The sequence below is a fragment of the Bidens hawaiensis genome, unplaced genomic scaffold, assembly GCF_021521415.1.
Source record: "Bidens hawaiensis isolate Kalapana, Puna unplaced genomic scaffold, B.hawaiensis_p1.1 tig00000780_1, whole genome shotgun sequence".
NCBI lineage: Eukaryota > Viridiplantae > Streptophyta > Magnoliopsida > Asterales > Asteraceae > Bidens > Bidens hawaiensis.
In genome coordinates this window covers 2,519,140-2,536,585 of record NW_027491045.1, presented here as the reverse complement: position 1 = coordinate 2,536,585, position 17,446 = coordinate 2,519,140, and the positions used below count along the sequence as shown (strand labels likewise).

General features: G+C 43.2%; 1 protein-coding gene across 1 annotated transcript; it reads right to left on the bottom strand.

Annotated features, from left to right (window-relative positions):
* Positions 1 to 1,778: 1,778 nt before the first annotated feature.
* Positions 1,779 to 7,152, bottom strand: LOC143538071 (putative ubiquitin-conjugating enzyme E2 25). The gene is made up of 7 exons (XM_077031712.1): positions 6,777 to 7,152; positions 6,582 to 6,696; positions 5,335 to 5,502; positions 4,538 to 5,264; positions 4,310 to 4,449; positions 2,605 to 2,916; positions 1,779 to 2,517 (listed from the first exon to the last, which is right to left on the bottom strand). Exons 1-7 carry the CDS (start codon positions 6,818 to 6,820, stop codon positions 2,074 to 2,076), a joined length of 1,950 nt encoding a protein of 649 aa, XP_076887827.1. The 5' UTR covers positions 6,821 to 7,152; the 3' UTR covers positions 1,779 to 2,073.
* Positions 7,153 to 17,446: the final 10,294 nt, after the last annotated feature.

Genomic DNA, 17,446 nt, shown 5'->3' with positions numbered 1-17,446 from the left:
AAAAATATGATCCTCTTAGTTCAAATTTTTCAAGTAAGTGTCTTGAAAGACAATAAGAAATGACACATTTTTCCATGTCTTTAAAATTTGTAGGATTAGATAAGAAACTTAAAGAATCCGTCTAACAAGAAAGCTTTGGAAAATAAATTTTAGTTCAAAAATATAGACGGATCCCTCAATATTTATAAATTTATGGTATTCTTGGTACAAATTCACCCTAAATGCTTCTTGAAAGAATGAATTTGAAGACACATTTTTCCATGTTTTTGGAAGTTGTGGGGACCCGTTAGGAAACATTAAAAGACCGTCGGAAAAGACTGTTTAATTTCAAGAACTTTTAATAGAAAATATGGACTGGTCCCCCAATATTTTTAAAAAACTCGTCGGATTTTGACACTTTAAATTTTATTGGCCGGAGGATTTTTTCAGAACTCGTCTCCTCAGTCCAAATTTGATGGGCTATTTTGAGAATATGTTAAAATTTAGGGCTATTTTTTAGTTTCTCTCTCTAAAAAAGGGCTATTTTTGGGAATTTTCCCATTTTGTATTGATGAAAAGTATTTTACTCACGTGGTTTATATGTTAAAAGTTAGGCGGGTAAACAACTTGAATGTTTAGTGAACTGTTTTATGGAAAGTTTGGTTAAGTTGGTTCATTTAATTAATGAATAAACGGATATGAACACGTGTTTCGTTCGTTTATTTATGTTTGTTTATGTTCATTCGTTTATGTTCATTCATGTGTCATTTGGATGAATCATATGTTTAAAGTTTTATATATGTTTGTTTGTGTATATTCATATATGTTCGTTTATCTCTTTTCTACAATGTTTATTTATATTTGATTTTTCGCATAGATTTTAAATGAATGAACATAAACAAATGTGAAAATTTTCATTTCAAACAAACAAACATAAACGCAAATATTTGTCTGATTAAGTGTTCATGCTTGTTTAAAGTTATATGAACGAACACGAACATATCCTTGTTCGTTTAGTTCGTTTACAAGCATAGTTTAACCACCAACCTCACTTACTTTTTCTCTCCAATTAAATTAGAGCACCCGTAACGGTTCCAACAAAAAGTAAAAAATGTTCTAACATGTCACTGCCACGTATGTGAAAAACGCCACACACAAAGACGTGTAATCATAGTTTACGGTGCAAATAAGATTGTTTACGGTGAAAATCGTCGTTTTTGACAAAAGTTATTGGTCAAACTTTCAACTACAGTTTTAGAAAGAACAAATCGAACCAGAGGTTGGATTGGTCGGCCGGACCAACTAGAAATACTGATTTGGCCGTTTAACGACTTAGACCGGTTTTAATTTTATTCAACCATTAGCTTGTGTTAAAAATCGTAAAATAAGAAATGATTAAAAGAAAAGGCGATCCAGAACCGCTAAAACCATCGAAATCTAACCATTCTATTATATTAGGATTTCAAACCGGCCGACTATCTTCAATTTGGACAGTTGAAATTGTAACTTCAGTTTGGACAGTCCAATCAATACACACTCCTACAAACCATTTAAAAAAGTTATCACTTTAGCAACAAAATCTGTATTTGGTCCTCACAAGAAGTCATTTAAAAAAGTTATCACTTTAGCATCTACAGCAAAAACTATTACTTCCATCACTATTTTGCCTCCAAGAGAGTTATCAAATCAGTAAACGATTTGCACGGGTCAAAGTTAGGGGTTGTTTGGCAATCCTGTGTTGAATCAACTAAGAGGTTGCCTCAGATTCATTAACCATTAAGAGACTTCATGAACCATTAAAAGGTTTAACCAAACACACTCCACCTCTGACCGACTAGAAACAGCCCCATAGTCTTAATTACCGTTTTCACCAAAACCACAACTGCAATAACATACATAACTGACCATCTGCATATGTAATCAAAGTCTAGATATGTTTCCCAAATACTTTTATACCATAACAAAAAGGTTAGTCCCCTATATACATGGCATAATCATATGTGGTGTCCCTAAGTCCAGCCCACATAAAAAAAAACAAAAAAAAGAAAAAAAGAAAAAATGCAAGTTACCAAATCCAATCACATTCACATGTTTTCACCAAGGCTGATGATTATAACCAGCAGGTAAAGAATTAAAAGAGAGTGGAGGATAACCATGTGCAGCAAGGTTAGGGTTAGGGTTAGGGTTAGGGTTAGGGTTAGGCTTAGGCTTGAAACTCGGGGGGTATAAAGGGAAGAGTGTGGGAAAGCCCGGGCCCAGGGGCGGAGGCGGATGCACGGAACCTTCCTTGACACCTAAATAAAGAAACTCTTGGGCTTCTTTTGCGCCTATCTTCTCAAATGCAGCTATTAGTGTCTTAATATATAAACCCACATCGTACTTGAACCTTTGAGAGCAACTTTTATTACCCTCGTCAACGTCTTGCACACCGCCTTTAACAAGACACCCGACTTGCACACCTTCAGTATACGCTTTACACGCCATTAATATATCGCGTACACGATGCTGAAAATGCCCAATCACCAATTCCTCAAAGTGCTGCGTTAACCAACCACATATACATGTATCAAACAATAAACATTAAACAAACAAATAAATAAATAAACGAAAATGATCAAATCTTACCTTTGGTGGGTTGTTCATGGCATAGACCATTGTTTTGAGTGATAAAATAAGGGTGTTTTCATTGTATTGTAAGGAAGCCTTATCTCCATATTCAGTACCACCTGAATGTGCATATCCCGGTTCGTTAAAGTAGGGTTTCATGTTCAAAATCAGACCCTGTATCGAGACCAGAACTTGAAGCATAGTTGAAGTGCCCGGGAGCCACCTCTCCTTTTGCCCACCACCCCATGTGTTCAGAAGACTCAAGCAAACTTTACCACAGTTGTATAGATTTGGATTGATACGAAGGCCACCGGAGTGATAGTGCACAAGCTAAAAAAACATGATTAAATATATTAGTAGGAATGTGCGTGAAATCGAAAAACCGATCCCAAACCAAAATAATCAAACCCAACCAACCCTAAACCAACAGTTTGGTTATATGCTCTTTCATAAAACAAATTTCAGGTTCGGTTTTGCATGTACCGAAAAAACCGTAAAACCGAAAAGGCAGACTTCTGTTATCTGATCATTGGACTATAAATAGTGTAGCCCAAAAATTTAGGCTTAAATGTGCAATAATCAATTAATTATTAAGACTAAAATTAAAGTTTTTGCCCTTTATACTATTGCAAATTATGGACCAGGTCCTTTCAAGAAATAGCTTTAACTGGCATTCCTTAATATGCAAACTTGCCTTGCTTTCATCATCATCATCATCGTACTCAGTATATCCCACCAATAGCAAAGCTATGGTAGGGTCTGAGGAGGGTAAGATGTAGACAGCCTTACCTCTACCCCATGGGGATAGAGAGGCTGCTTCCGGTGAGACCCCCGGCTCGATAGTAGTTTTGCATCAAGCCTTGGACATATTACATAAGGCACATAGCACTCAATCATCGGGACGCCGGCTGATTGGTGCATGTACCCTTGTCTTTCGGCTATCAACGCCACCACATGATGCCTAATTAACCTTCCATCACTTTTAACGTTATTTTCACAAAATTAGTAAAATAACGTCAAAATTAGACTTAGGATTGGGTTATGAAAATTGGGATGCAATTAAGAAGATGACCATAGATAGGTTCTTACATAAAGTTGCAGGCGATGACGGCGAACTTCGCCGGAGAAAACTTGTTGCGGCTTTCACAGGAGAAAATGGAGGTATTCGACATGGCAGGTCCATTTGCTCGCGTGTGCTAATTGAGGTTAGGGATTTTTGGAATAAGCACACCAAATTAGGTGACAAATAAGATGGAGGTGTGATGTTTGGTGGTGGTATACTTGCCCCGTTAGGGTAAAAGACTATAAGCAAGGCAAGTTTGCATATAAAGACTAGCCACTAAAAGTCACTTCTTTAAAGGACTCAGTCCCTAATTTGCAATAGTATAAAGAACAAAAATTGTAAAATAGTCGATTATAAATTAACAAATAATTTTCCTTCATGCCCTAAAAATTCAAGTCCAAATGGCAAAAGTACAAAACCAAACCAAACCAGATATGAAAAACTGAGAAAAGAAAACCGACTTTTGTCATTAAATTTATGAATCATGAGTGACGTGGCCCAAAAATTTCTAGGCCCAAATGCGTAATAATAATTAATTAATAACTAACAAAAGACTTAAGAGTTTAGACCCAAAAATTTTGGGCCATTGTTTGAGCCCAAATGGCATTAAGAATTCATATGTTAAAATCAATTGGATAAAATAAGAGAATGATCACTCACAGGCGGGGTATTAGGATAACTGATTGGAAAACACACATCAAAGAAGAAAAGACCATCATGATACGGTGTCCCCTCTGCTCCAATAATTACAGCCCTTAAAAGATCCATCCTTGATTCATAAGCTCTAACAAATATTGTGTCTGTTAACAAATAATAAAGTGTGATGTATTTTCATAAACCATAAATTTTTCAATAGAAATAATAAATGGTCCAATTAGTGAGACATACCAGGCAAGTGCTTCTCAAGAATCCTCCACTCTTCTTGTATCCTTTTAGCCCAATTTTTGGGTGGCTTAAATGCACTTTCCTGCTTCCTTGATGAATTCTTTCTTGCATAATGATGATCTGAATGGTCCATGACAGTATCAAACTTCTTGAAACTTTCATACCTTTTCTTTACATCACCATTGACAAGCTTTGCTACTTTAGATGAGTTTTTAACAGAACTCGCACTTACTGGGCTCGGCCCATTTACAGCACCAGCCGAACCCAATAACATATCATTCATAGAGAACACAGCATTGTTCATGGCCAACTGAGGATAACCTGTGTTCAAGCCCAGCTGAGGAAAACTTGAAGGCCCATTTCCAAGTTGAGTGTTATAATTATTAGATAAAGTATTAGAGTTCATAGTTTGTGCTGAAACATGTTTATATACAGGTGCACTTGATTTGCTTGAAGAAAGCACAGTAGATTTTGAGATCGGGTCAGCCTTGTAAGGCTGACTCAGACTCGCCTTCTTTACTTGTGCACTTGAAGTTACAAGTGGAGTTGCAGGGTTATCATCCATTGTCTTTGGGACTAATTCTGGTAACCAAGGAAACGGGGCTTCATATCCCAGGGGAATACCAGTGCTATTAAAATGGGATTGTAACGAACCATAATCATCGTCAAAAACATAGTCCTCTAAATCAAAAAAGTTATTAAATCCCGGGTTAAAGCCTGTGGGAATCTCCTGAAACAGACACAAATTGAAAACTCAATTATTCATAAAATGAAAAGATATGATCAAGAAAAACTTATACCTTCCCATTCTTGTTTGATACAGCTTTCTTTGAATCCAGTTTTGATGAACTGCTGGAGCCAAGCGAAATGCCCGTATTACCCTTTGCCTTCTTGTTAGGCTCAAACTTCCCTTCAAAAAGCACAACATCATCATCGATGTCAACATCAATTATTTCATGATAAGCAACCTGAGACACGAATAACCAGTTAACCACAATGTTCCACTCTTTTAACATATCATAGCATATAGAGGAATTAATACAAGCAGTGTTGCAAATATCACTAATCAGAGTTCTGGCAATTCAATTTTGGCTAATTGGCTAATCTGTAAAACTAAGTCAAAGCCAGACCTACTCGACCCTAATTCCAACCAATTTCCAGTCATGTCAGTCCTAATGGGTCGAGAGTGATTAAGACCTGTCTACTTCAAATTTTAACTATAAAAAGTGTGTGCGTGCGTGTGTGTGTAACTGTATATTACATACGAAAATTCCGATCCCAAATAATCTCGATTAATCGCTAGTCAGTACCCCACCGGCCGACAAGCGCCTAGTGAGTTCTGTAATACTGAAAAATACAAGTATTAAAAGAAAAGTACATGCATACATATAATCAAATATACAATAATCAGTCTCATAGAGATTGCAAACAATGTTCAAAAACCGGCACAAATCGTGCGGTTCAACCAACCAAACCGGATTTTCTACAGCCGGCCAGTATTTTGAGTCCAATATTTTTCGCCGGTTTGCTAGAATATCAAACCAGCCATTTTTTCTAAAATACCGGTTTGTACCGGCAAACCTGTTTGAAGCCCAAGAGAGTTTTGAAACTTGCGGCCCATATTTTTCAAAAACTGCTTTTAACCTAGCAAATAACCTTTACACAAGTACACTTTTGGAATACTTTTATGAAAATCAAGTGCTTTTGTATTATTTTTTATTATGGATTAACTTTTGCTTTATTACTTTTTGTATTGTTTTATGAAAATAAGTGCATTTATATGAATTTCCAGGAAAAGTTTTCCTATTTAACCGGTTCTACCGTTTTTCAGCTCAATCCGGTACGACTTAAAAACCGTGCAAACACCGCAACTTCCATAAACAGCTTCACAAAAACTACAAACAGAGCATCAAAATCATATTAAACTTACATCAAACACCTAGGGTTTGAGTTTCACATCATAAACCAAAGCAAAAAACAATTAACAAACCCTAGGCCAATCAATCAACAACAATTCAATTCCATTCAATTCAATTCAATTCATTACCTCCTTTTGTTTACCCTTAGCTTTCAACTTGGCCGATTGATCAGCCAATGGAGGTGCAATCTCAAGCACCTCGGGTTCACCGTACGACGAACTGCTTCCGGCATACGTCCGTTTCCTATTAATAATCAAAATTCAAACCGATCAATAACACGAACGATTAATAATAATAATAATAATAATAATATGAAGTTTTACTTTGGATTCTGAGCGGTGTGAGTTGCAATTGACGATGATTCCATTGATATAACCTATCGATAACAGGTTATTATCGATGAGAATGAAAAGCCCTAATTTTTAGGGTTTTTGTGGTCCGATTATGATCAGAAAGTGAAACACAATGGAGAATGAATGAATGAATGAATTTGTGACGGTGATAGATATAATAATAATAATAACATCAAGGGTTTTTATAAAAAGTATATAAAAGTGCTAGTGCTGTAATGCACTGATTTGAAGTCCTTGGCTTGAGGTTTTAGTTGGGGTGAGCTACGTGGAACGGTGGACGGTTGTGATGAGGACGCTGTGGGACCTAGTGCCTACGTGGCGCCACGTTGGATATTGGTGTTGATGTGTCAAGTTGACGGGTTAATTTGTATCAAAGGCACGGCGCGTGTTTTTATTTGTGTGAAAAATATTTGTTAAAATACGGGTACATTTTAAGATCATGTACGTGAACACAAACTGTTTATCTAAATGTGTCAAACAAGTTGGCAAAGCGGTTGTTATCATGAAGTTGTAAATGTATTAATCTGGTTGGTTGTAAAAAGTGGGTTAGATGGGTTATAAATGGGTTAGTGGGTCAACATGTTTAATTAAACAAGTTAATCTGTATATGACTTGTTTATTAAATTGGTTTGATATGACAATCTAAAACCTAATTATTTTCATGCTGTGTCAAAAATTGCCAACCCTTGTTGAGTTGAGTTGTCTCCGCGTTTATATTGGGTTCCTCATACTTGTCCCTGCAATCTAGCTAAATGCCGCTTGTTTCTTATTTTTATATTTAAAAGTAAAACAAAGAGAGTTTGTAATTTGACTAATTTTCCGTGATTATCTTTATTAATTAAATAATATTGTATTATTCTTTATTTATTTTATTCCATTAAAAAAAACAAAGAAACAATGATTATGAATAGTGAATATACGGAATGCGAAATAAGTATTTAAATATTATTTGTATTAAAGGAATGAGATGACTTAAAAGCCTAGATGATCATCGTAAATGCTTCCTCAAATTAGAATAGTGTTCATACAGGACACTCCATATAATGCTCCTTTCGCGAGCATTACTATATGAAGAGGTAGGTCCCAGCAGAGCCCAGTTGGTCCCGCAAGACTCACCTTAAACAGGGACGTCTGCGCAAAGACCATCTGCTCCCGCAGGACCCACCATGCTCATAGAACCTTACGCGCAGTACGCAAGCTGTACACGCAGGGAAAGCCTCCCAATGGTGAAGTACCCCGCCTGTTCCCGCAGTTGCGGATACAAGCCATCAGGGAAGGCTACCCGCGGACAGCAGGGCTACACGCACAAGACAATAGATACTTCAGTAGTCACATGAAGGAATGAGCAAGGCGGGAACAATCCCGCCTAAATGAGCCAGTCTGTATGATTCTGAAAGATCTTCTGTACTATACCTACCAAGGTATGGATAGGACAGACGATCTGACCAGAACAACCCATGAGCCAATCACAGGGTGACAGCTCACCGACAACAGTGCGAGGAGGAGCACCCTCTAGTACTGTTTGTCACTATTAGCCGCTGCCTACTCACCAACCCTTACTGTAGGGCGTGCGCAGCCTACAGTTGGTGAAATAGTGTTACTGTTGGCCGTAACCTATTCACCAACCAGCATGGCCTGCGTATAATCCACAGTAGGTAGGACGTGCATAATCTACAGTTGGAGGAATAGTGCAGCCGACATAGTTACTGTTGGCCGTAATCTATCCACCAACCAGTATGGCCTGTGCATAGTCCACTGTTGGTAGAACAGGAATACTATTCAGCCGGCTGTACCTTCTAGGAAACCTACCTTCGGCTATAAATACTCCAACATCTTGGAATGGTAAGATCATCTGCTATCCAGTTATCTAGCAATCTCTTAATATACACTTATATTCAGAGCAACCTAGTCTGATTCTCACGCCGGAGGGTGGTCACAAGGAGGAACCCCCCCCCCCCTTCTCAGTGACGAGCTTACGGTGTTTGTTTTGCAGGTCTCCTGAAGAACAGCATTCTCAGCTAGACCTCATCCGTGGGAAACATTACTTAACCCCCAGATTATCTATAATCTGTACCGGGTCACTTAGTGTTTCTTCATTGGCGCCATCCGTGCATAAAAGCTAGAACTATTTTAGTTTTTTCACAATTTCTGAAGAAATGGTTAACGTTACTCCGGTCCAAAGGCCTGTAACCGACCAAGAAACCCCGGTAACAACCCCAGCAACTGGGGGGAACACCGGCGGTTATACAATCCTTACGAACACTACCCCGACTACCCAAGCCGGGGCAAGTGGAGTAAATATTCCATTGGGGTTCACCGATACCCAACCGGAAAAATGGGCCTTCAATGGCAAATACCCCGACCAAGCCGTTACCATTGGACCAACAATTGTTGATCCCATCCGCACCTTACTCAAGCGCTTACTGCAGAAAAACGCTGACATCTTTGCGTGGGCACCAGCTGACATGACTGGTGTACCCCGAAGTAAGGCGGAGCATAAGCTCAAATGCGATCCGGCTGTTACGCCAATCGTACAAAAGCGCAGAGTAATGGGGCCTGAACAAACTAACGCGTGTAGAACCCAAGTCAAGGAACTCCTTGACGCGGGCATCGTACGCGTTAGTAGATATCAAACATGGGTTGCAAATCCCGTAATGGTACCGAAGAATGACAAACAATGGCGCATGTGCATAGATTTCAAAGATTTGAACAAAGCATGCCCCAAAGATTGTTATTCGTTACCAGAAATTGATCTCAAAGTGGATTCGTTGGCACCATTTCGCCTTAAATGCTTCTTGGATGCGTATAAGGGGTACCACCAAATCCACATGGCCATTGATGACCAGGACAAAACCGCATTTCGGACGCCCGATGGTACATTTTGTTATAAAATGATGCCATTCGGACTTAAGAATGCAGGGTCCACGTACCAACGACTAATGGACAAAGAGTTTCATGCCCAAATCGGGAGAAACTTGGAAGTCTATATGGATGATTTGGTCATCAAAAGCCTCGAGCCTGAGGCGATGTTGAAAGACATTGAAGAAACTTTCAACACGCTCCGAAAGATAAACATGAAGCTCAACCCGAGCAAGTGTTCATTTGGGATGGAAGAAGGGAAGTTCTTGGGAGTCATTGTTACTAAAGATGGCTTTAGAGCGAACCCTGAAAAGGTCAAAGCCATTGTTAAAATGGAATCACCTACCACCATCAAACAGGCTCAGACACTGAATGGGCGACTAGTCGCACTTAATCGCTTCTTGGCAAACCATGCGGATAAGTCGTTTCCTTTCGTGTCAACACTGAGAAACTGCTTGAAGAAAACGCACTTCCGCTGGACACCAGAAGCGGAAGCAGCTTTTCAGGAGATTCGGTCACGCCTGATCGAACTCCCAACACTTACAGCACCACAAGCGGGAGAGGAGTTAATCCTATACCTTTCCGCAACAGATAGAGCAACCGGGGCAGTCCTGCTAGTAGAACGAAAGGGCATCCAGATGCCAATCTATTATGTTAGCCGTGTACTAACAGACGTAGAAACCCGGTACTCTACCCTTGAAAAATTAGTCTTAGCACTTATACACACTTCACGCAGGTTAAGACGATATTTCCAGGGCCACCCAATCACCATTCTCACCAACTTTAAACTCTCAAATGTTCTAGGCAAACCCGAATTATCGGGACGTCTAGCCAAATGGGCAATTGAATTGGGAGAATATGCAATTAAGTACAAGCCAAGACCAGCCATAAAGGGCCAGGTCTTGGCCGATTTTATTGCAGAAGTCCCCGCTTCGCGGGAAAAAGAGTGCCAGGAGGAGGTTCAACCCTCCCCAGCACAGGACGTCAATGATGTCTGGCGACTCTACACTGATGGAGCAGCCAGTAACGAGGGTTCAGGCGCAGGGTTAAAATTAACCAACCCAGCGGGCCAAGAATATACTTACGCTATTCGGCTGGACTTTCCAAGTACGAATAACGAAGCCGAATATGAAGCATTCTTGGCCGGTTTGAGAATTGCGCGTAAGATGGGAGTGAAAAACTTGGAAGCCCACGTGGATTCCATGCTGGTGGCCAACCAAATAAATGGAACATACACGGCTGTGAACGACACCATGGCCCTGTACCTCGCCCAGGCAAAAACCCTTATGCGTGATTTTAGTGATTGTAAAGTCATACATGTCAAGCGCAGCGAAAACAAATCTGCGGATGCGTTAAGCAAGCTTGCATCACTAGCCTTCACCCACCTGGGAAAGGACATCCGCATTGAACTCCTCGAAGCGCCATCAGTCCCGCACAAGGAAATTTGTGTCATCCAAACCAGTACAGAAACGTGGATAACACCAATAATAAATTACCTTGCAGCAGGAATACTACCAGAGTCAAAAACACAGGCAAGAAAACTACGCTGTAAAGCACTGAATTATCAACTCGTCAATGACATCCTTTACAGACGTAACTTTCTTGGCCCACTCTTGAGATGCGTGGACAACCAAGATGCCGACTACCTCCTAAGGGAAGTACACGAAGGCATCTGTGGGGTACACGCAGGTCCCCGCGCTGTTGTAGCCAAGCTAAACAACGCGGGATACTTTTGGCCGGGGATGCATACGGATGCACTGGCATACATCAGAAAATGCAGGTCTTGCCAGCTTTACGCACCTAACACGCATCGCCCGAAAAACGAACTGGTTCCAGTCACTTCTTCGTGGCCATTTCAGAAGTGGGCCATCGATGTGACAGGCCCATTTCCTACAGCAGCAGGAAATGTTCAGTTCCTAGTGGTAGCCATCGACTACTTCACCAAGTGGATAGAAGCAAAACCTTTAGCCCAAACAACCGCAAAGCATATCAAAAAATTTATTTGGGAATTTATAATTTGTCGTTTTGGACTTCCACAGAATTTGGTGAGCGATAACGGCACCAACTTTGCTGACAAAAAGCTACAACAGTGGCTAAAAGAACTTCAAATCACCCACACCTTTACCTCAGTGGCACACCCGCAAGGAAATGGTGAGGTGGAAAGAGCAAATAAAAGCATCGTCGAAGGCATAAAGAAAAGACTCTTGAAACACAGATCCGGCTGGGTGGACGAGCTTCCGCACGTCCTTTGGGCAAACAGAACGTTGAAGAAGGCCAGTACGGGAGAAACCCCGTTCAGCCTCACTTATGGCACTGAAGCCATGGTCCCGGTCGAAATTGGTCTACCCTCACCAAGGGTCTTGAGTCAGCCAGAAGACAATGATGCGGAAAGACGGTTGGATCTTATGCTAACCGAGGAACGCAGAGACTTAGCCGCAGTGCGTGAAGAGAACTACAAACGACAAATGCAAAAGTACTACAACACGCGGGTAAAACTCTGCAACTTCAAGGAAGGAGACTACATACTGCGTAACAACGAGGCTTCGAACCAAGAACGCCCAGGAAAGTTGGCCCCGGTCTGGGAAGGGCCATACGTTATCAAACAGGTTCTGGGAAAGGGCGCATACCGGCTCGAAAGGCTCGATGGCACTCCCATCCCAAGAACATGGAATGGAGCTCAATTACGCAAATGTTATATGTAGATCAATTCCAAAACTTGTAAAGAAAAGGCCAAGAGCCACTTCTAATGGAAATGATTCTCCTTTCATAATGTGTTTACCTTTATCCTTATGAACTCCCCACTGGTGCCGGTATTTACCGCATAAATGGGGAGAAGTAAGTCGTTGCGTGTGGAAGGCGGCAAAACCCGCATAAACACAACGTTAAAAATAAGGGAAACCTACACGCAGGTATGATGTAAGTAAAGTTTAGCCATCTTTGTAAGTGCAAGTGACGGTCTTATCCGCACAATCACAAATAAGGAAGCAAAACTTCAAACTATCATCTACCACGTTCAAAGGTTATCCTAAAAAAAAAAAAAAAAAAAAAAAAAGGATAAGGAAAACCTACACGCAGGTCAGGTATGGGTAAAGTTTAGCCATCCTACCAAGTGCAAGTGACGGTTCTACCCGCACAATCACGAAAGAGGAAGCAAAACTTTAACCCACTATCAACCACGTTCAAAGGTTAACTTATCCTAAATACTTAGAAATTTCGAGGAAAAATGAGGAAAACCTACACGCAGGTCAGATGAAGGTTAAAGTTTAGCCATCCTACCAAGTGCAAGTGACGGTTCTACCCGCACAATCACGAAAGAGGAAGCGAAACTTTAACCCATCATCAACCACGTTCAACAGGTTAACTTATTCTAAAAAACTTGGAAAATTGCTAACTTAAACTAAGTCATGAGTTTATAAAGCAAGGAATCCAAAGAAGGAAATAACAATCTTATCCGCAAAAAGATTTATATTTCAATGATATATTACAAGAATGGCCGGGTTACTACCCGCCTGAAAGAGTAAATCTATACAAGTCTATCTTAGCAATGGAAAGGGATCTTCAGGGTCAAGCTTCAGGGCCGCTTCCACTTGGACCCGCTCCGTCAGAAGAACGGGGTGGTTCGAGGAAAGCTTTGAGGACAGCTAACCCATCATCAGCAACAGCTACTTCGTCCACCTTTTCCACCACTGGATGCGGGAAGGCGGCGTATTGGTTCAATGCTTGGTCGTAAATGGCTTCGGTATCCACATTGAACAAAGGGAAGTTGGAAGGCGGGACGCCTTTCTCAACAAACCCTAGACCAAGCAAGAAGCCGGCCTTTTCCCCATCCTCATGAGAAGCGTTGAGGGTTGCGCTCATAGCATCATCGTAAGAGGTCTCTGAAAAGACCCGACGCACAACCTACAAAGAAAAAATACAAAGTATTAGAACCTTTTCTCTTACAGAGAAAAGCGTGAGGACAAAGCTAAACATACCTGAGGCAACGCTTCTCGAAGAAGCCATTGGAGGGCAGCTTGAGCTTCGTTATGGGCGCGTTCGGCTTCGCTCTTGTTAAGGTTGGCAAGTAAAACTTCCTTTGCGGCAGCCTCTTCGACGCCCTTAAGCTTCCGCTCGGTGTGGTCAAGCACCCCCCTCTGGTCCAGGATTTCCTGGAGTTTCTTGGCATCTTCCATTGCCAAAGCATCATGAGCGCGTTGGAGAGCCTCTAATTTGGCCTTGAGCTCCTCATTCTCCACACGCAAAGGCTCAGCAACGGCTTCAGCCTTGCCAGCCCTCTCGGTTGCGTTTCGCGCAGTCTCCCTGGCTAGCCGAAGCTGTTCATTCACAGCTTGGGCAGCCTTGGAGCGGGCCTCGAGTCGCGCCTGAACTTCAACCTCGAGGGCCTTGAAGGCCTTCTCCTTGTCGGCGGCAGCTGCCGCCAGCTGTTGGTTCTCCTCCCGAAGAGCACGCGCCTCAGATACGTCCTTGGCGCGAGCTGCTTTCAACTTGTCGTTTTCACGACAAAGCAGCTCGACGCGCGGCTGCATCCGGGCCTGGAGAACCCGAAGCTCATTGGTTAGCCTACCCTCCTGGTAGCTAACCATGGCTTCCCCCAACGCACCCGGGGGAGCAGCGTGGCGAGCCCAGTCCACGCACTCCACAGGTGTGCGAAGGGTTGTTCCTCGGCGAATGTTCCATCGTGGAACATACACTTCATTGGAATCCGACACTGCAAAAGAAACAAAAGCAGTAAGGAAAAGATGATAAAAAACATAAGGGAAAAAGAAAGGAACCCTACGCACCTGTAGGGTCAATGACAGACCGATAGCCGCCAAACCCATCACCTGAACCTAAAGGAAATCCATCCAACAGGTCAGGCAGACGGGAAGGTGGCAAAGATCGGCGGGAAGCCCTGCGCGTACCTGATGGTCCGGCCGTCGGTGCCGGTGGCGCGGGCATGGTGGCAGCCGCCGTGGTCGCCGTTGTGGTCGCCGCCGCGGTCGCCGCCTCATCAGCAGCAGTAACCGCCGGCTCCGTGAAGGATGCTGTAAAAATCGCACTCACGGCCGGCGGTGACGTCATCTCGGCCGGAACAGTTGGCTCAAAGGAATGAGCAACTGGACCAGCGGATGCAGGCGCAGGCGCCTGGGTCGATGCCTCAGGAAGGCTGACCGAGCCTACCGTCATTGGCGGGGAGGTACTCCCCTGCGTTTCACCCCGGAGTGCGTCAACATCCACGCCTGCATAAAGAAGAAAGTGTTAGATAAATTTATGAAGTAATAAATCTACAAAGACAACTATGATTGTACTTACGGGTTTTCTTGACCCTGAACGTACGGACGGGCGGGGAGGAACCCGATGGAGCCGGCCTCTTGGTACCGGTCACCGTCATCTTCGTCGGTTCTCCGGAGGTAACGGACGTAGCCTCCGGAGCAGTGGTCTTCTCACCACCGGGCTTCCCCGCCACCTCTTCACTATCTGACTCCGAGTCAGATAGAACCACCGGACCAGCCGTGGAGGCCTTCTCCTTCCCTTTCCCGCCGGCAGCAGCTTTCTTCTTCCGCACCAGTGGAGGAGCATCTGAGGATTCCTCAGAAGAAGACAGGTCAAGAATTCCAACAGCGGGTACAGCATTGAGGGATTGAGGAAAGAATATCGCCTTACCTGGCCGCCGGTGGCTCAGGATCTCGTGGCCCAGCGGATAGACCTCCACAAAACGATCCGCCGTTTGCTCCAGGATGGGCAACTCGCCCTCGTCCAGAGCACGAGTACCCATCCGCGCGGGACCGTCGGTTTCCCGCGGGAACAGAAGCGACTCCAAATTATTTCCCTCTGAAAGAAAAGAAACAGTTAGAAGACAAACTTGTATCAAAAAGAAAGACAAGACATACCATAGGGAATAGAGTTCAAACCGTATTCGAGAAGGATGGGAACCTGAGACGCATCTTTCCACACCCGGCTCATCCCTAACATAACCATCCCGGATTCCGCAAACCGGTAAACCGGAGATTGGATCCGGGATATCTTCGAAAACCATTCCGCCTCCTGGTAGTTGGGGGCGTGAAAGCTCGGTATCGCTTGGCCATTTTTAAACTTCATGGCAAGGGGGATGGCGCGGGCAGAAATGTAGAAGAATTCCTGCTTCCACGCGCGAAGACTGCGCTCGGTGTCGCAAATCTTCAGACCCTTAATGCGGGTCGTCAGGGTGTACCACCCCTGGATGCACCTCCAGGTATAGAAGGTCATCAGGCGGTCCACATGGGGCTCGATGCCCAAAATCCGGCACACCCACTCAAAATGGCGAATCTTGGCGATCGCCATGGGGTGCAGCTCGGTCAAATGAACACCGTGCCTCTCAAGGACACGGTAAACAAATTTTGTCAATGGGAATCTAAGATTCCCATAGACAAAAAACGCAGCATAAACCCCGATCTTGCCTCTGGGGGCATCGTACACGGTCTGGTGGGATTCAGGAAACTCAGGCTCGAGGGGATCGAGCATGAACTTCCTGACAACATACCGGTACTGATCGCCGGGCAGAGCACACTGGCACTCGCCAGCAGTACTCCTGTCGTCGGCCACAGCTTCAGCATCACGTGAAGACATCTTGCAGAGGAAGAAGAAAACGATTTCGAGAGAATGCTCGATTAAATAAAGGAGTATTCGCCGGAAATCGCCTTAAAGATGAAGAGAAGAGTGGAAAGTGTGAATTGCAAATAACCCTCTCCCCCTTTATATAGTAATCGCAATTAATGCGGTGAATTTAATGCGGAGGAGAGAGAAATCGAAGGTGCAATGAAACTATGACACGTGGCAAAAAGCAAGCTGGCAACAGCTGTTGACAGGACGCGTGCCAGTAATTTCGCGGCCACGCGCCCGAAAAATCGTGCCCACGCGCTTGAAAAAGCGACTGGAATGACCATGTTCTGTCACGTCACCATAACTTCCTGCACGTCCTGACACAGTCAGAAGAAACCGTCGCACGACGTTTCAGATGTCTGGACTGTTCTTATCCTTACCAACCTTTCGAATTTCAAAATTCAAAATTCAAAAAGATTCAAAAGTAAGCGGGAAAATACCCCTTACCTTGGCAACCAAGTAACCATAAGACGGATGCGGGTACAGTGTTAAGGCAAAACCCTTCACATACCTAGCACCCGCAGGGAATTGACGCCAGAGGTACCTTGAAAGTAAAGTAACTGTAAGACGAGCGCGGGTACAGTGTCAAGGCAAAACCCTTCACATACCTAGCGCTCCGCAGGGAATTGAAACCAAGAAGGATCTTTTGGGCAATGCTTGTGGAAACGGAAATAACATCCCCGCATAGCGGGAACGTCGAGAAATACATTGTTTTGAGGCTCCAGGATGGAATTGGTGGTTTAAACATAATTGATCACTATGTTCAAAACCACTAAAACCTCAAGGAGAATCCACACAAGTGAGACTCAACGCTCCTGACTTGCGAGAAGGTTACATACCTACCCGCATCATACCCAAAGATCAAGCAAAAAAAATCGGGAATTTTTGCAAGTGACATTAGGAAATCCGCGGGAAGAATCCCCACGGAGAACCTTAAAACTAAAAACCTTTTCAAAACCCCTTGCTTAAAGTCCAAAAGTTCACCTCACTTTATTGAACATTCATGAGAAGAACATTGGACTGGGGGGACTTGAAGAGGTAGGTCCCAGCAGAGCCCAGTTGGTCCCGCAAGACTCACCTTAAACAGGGACGTCTGCGCAAAGACCATCTGCTCCCGCAGGACCCACCATGCTCATAGAACCTTACGCGCAGTACGCAAGCTG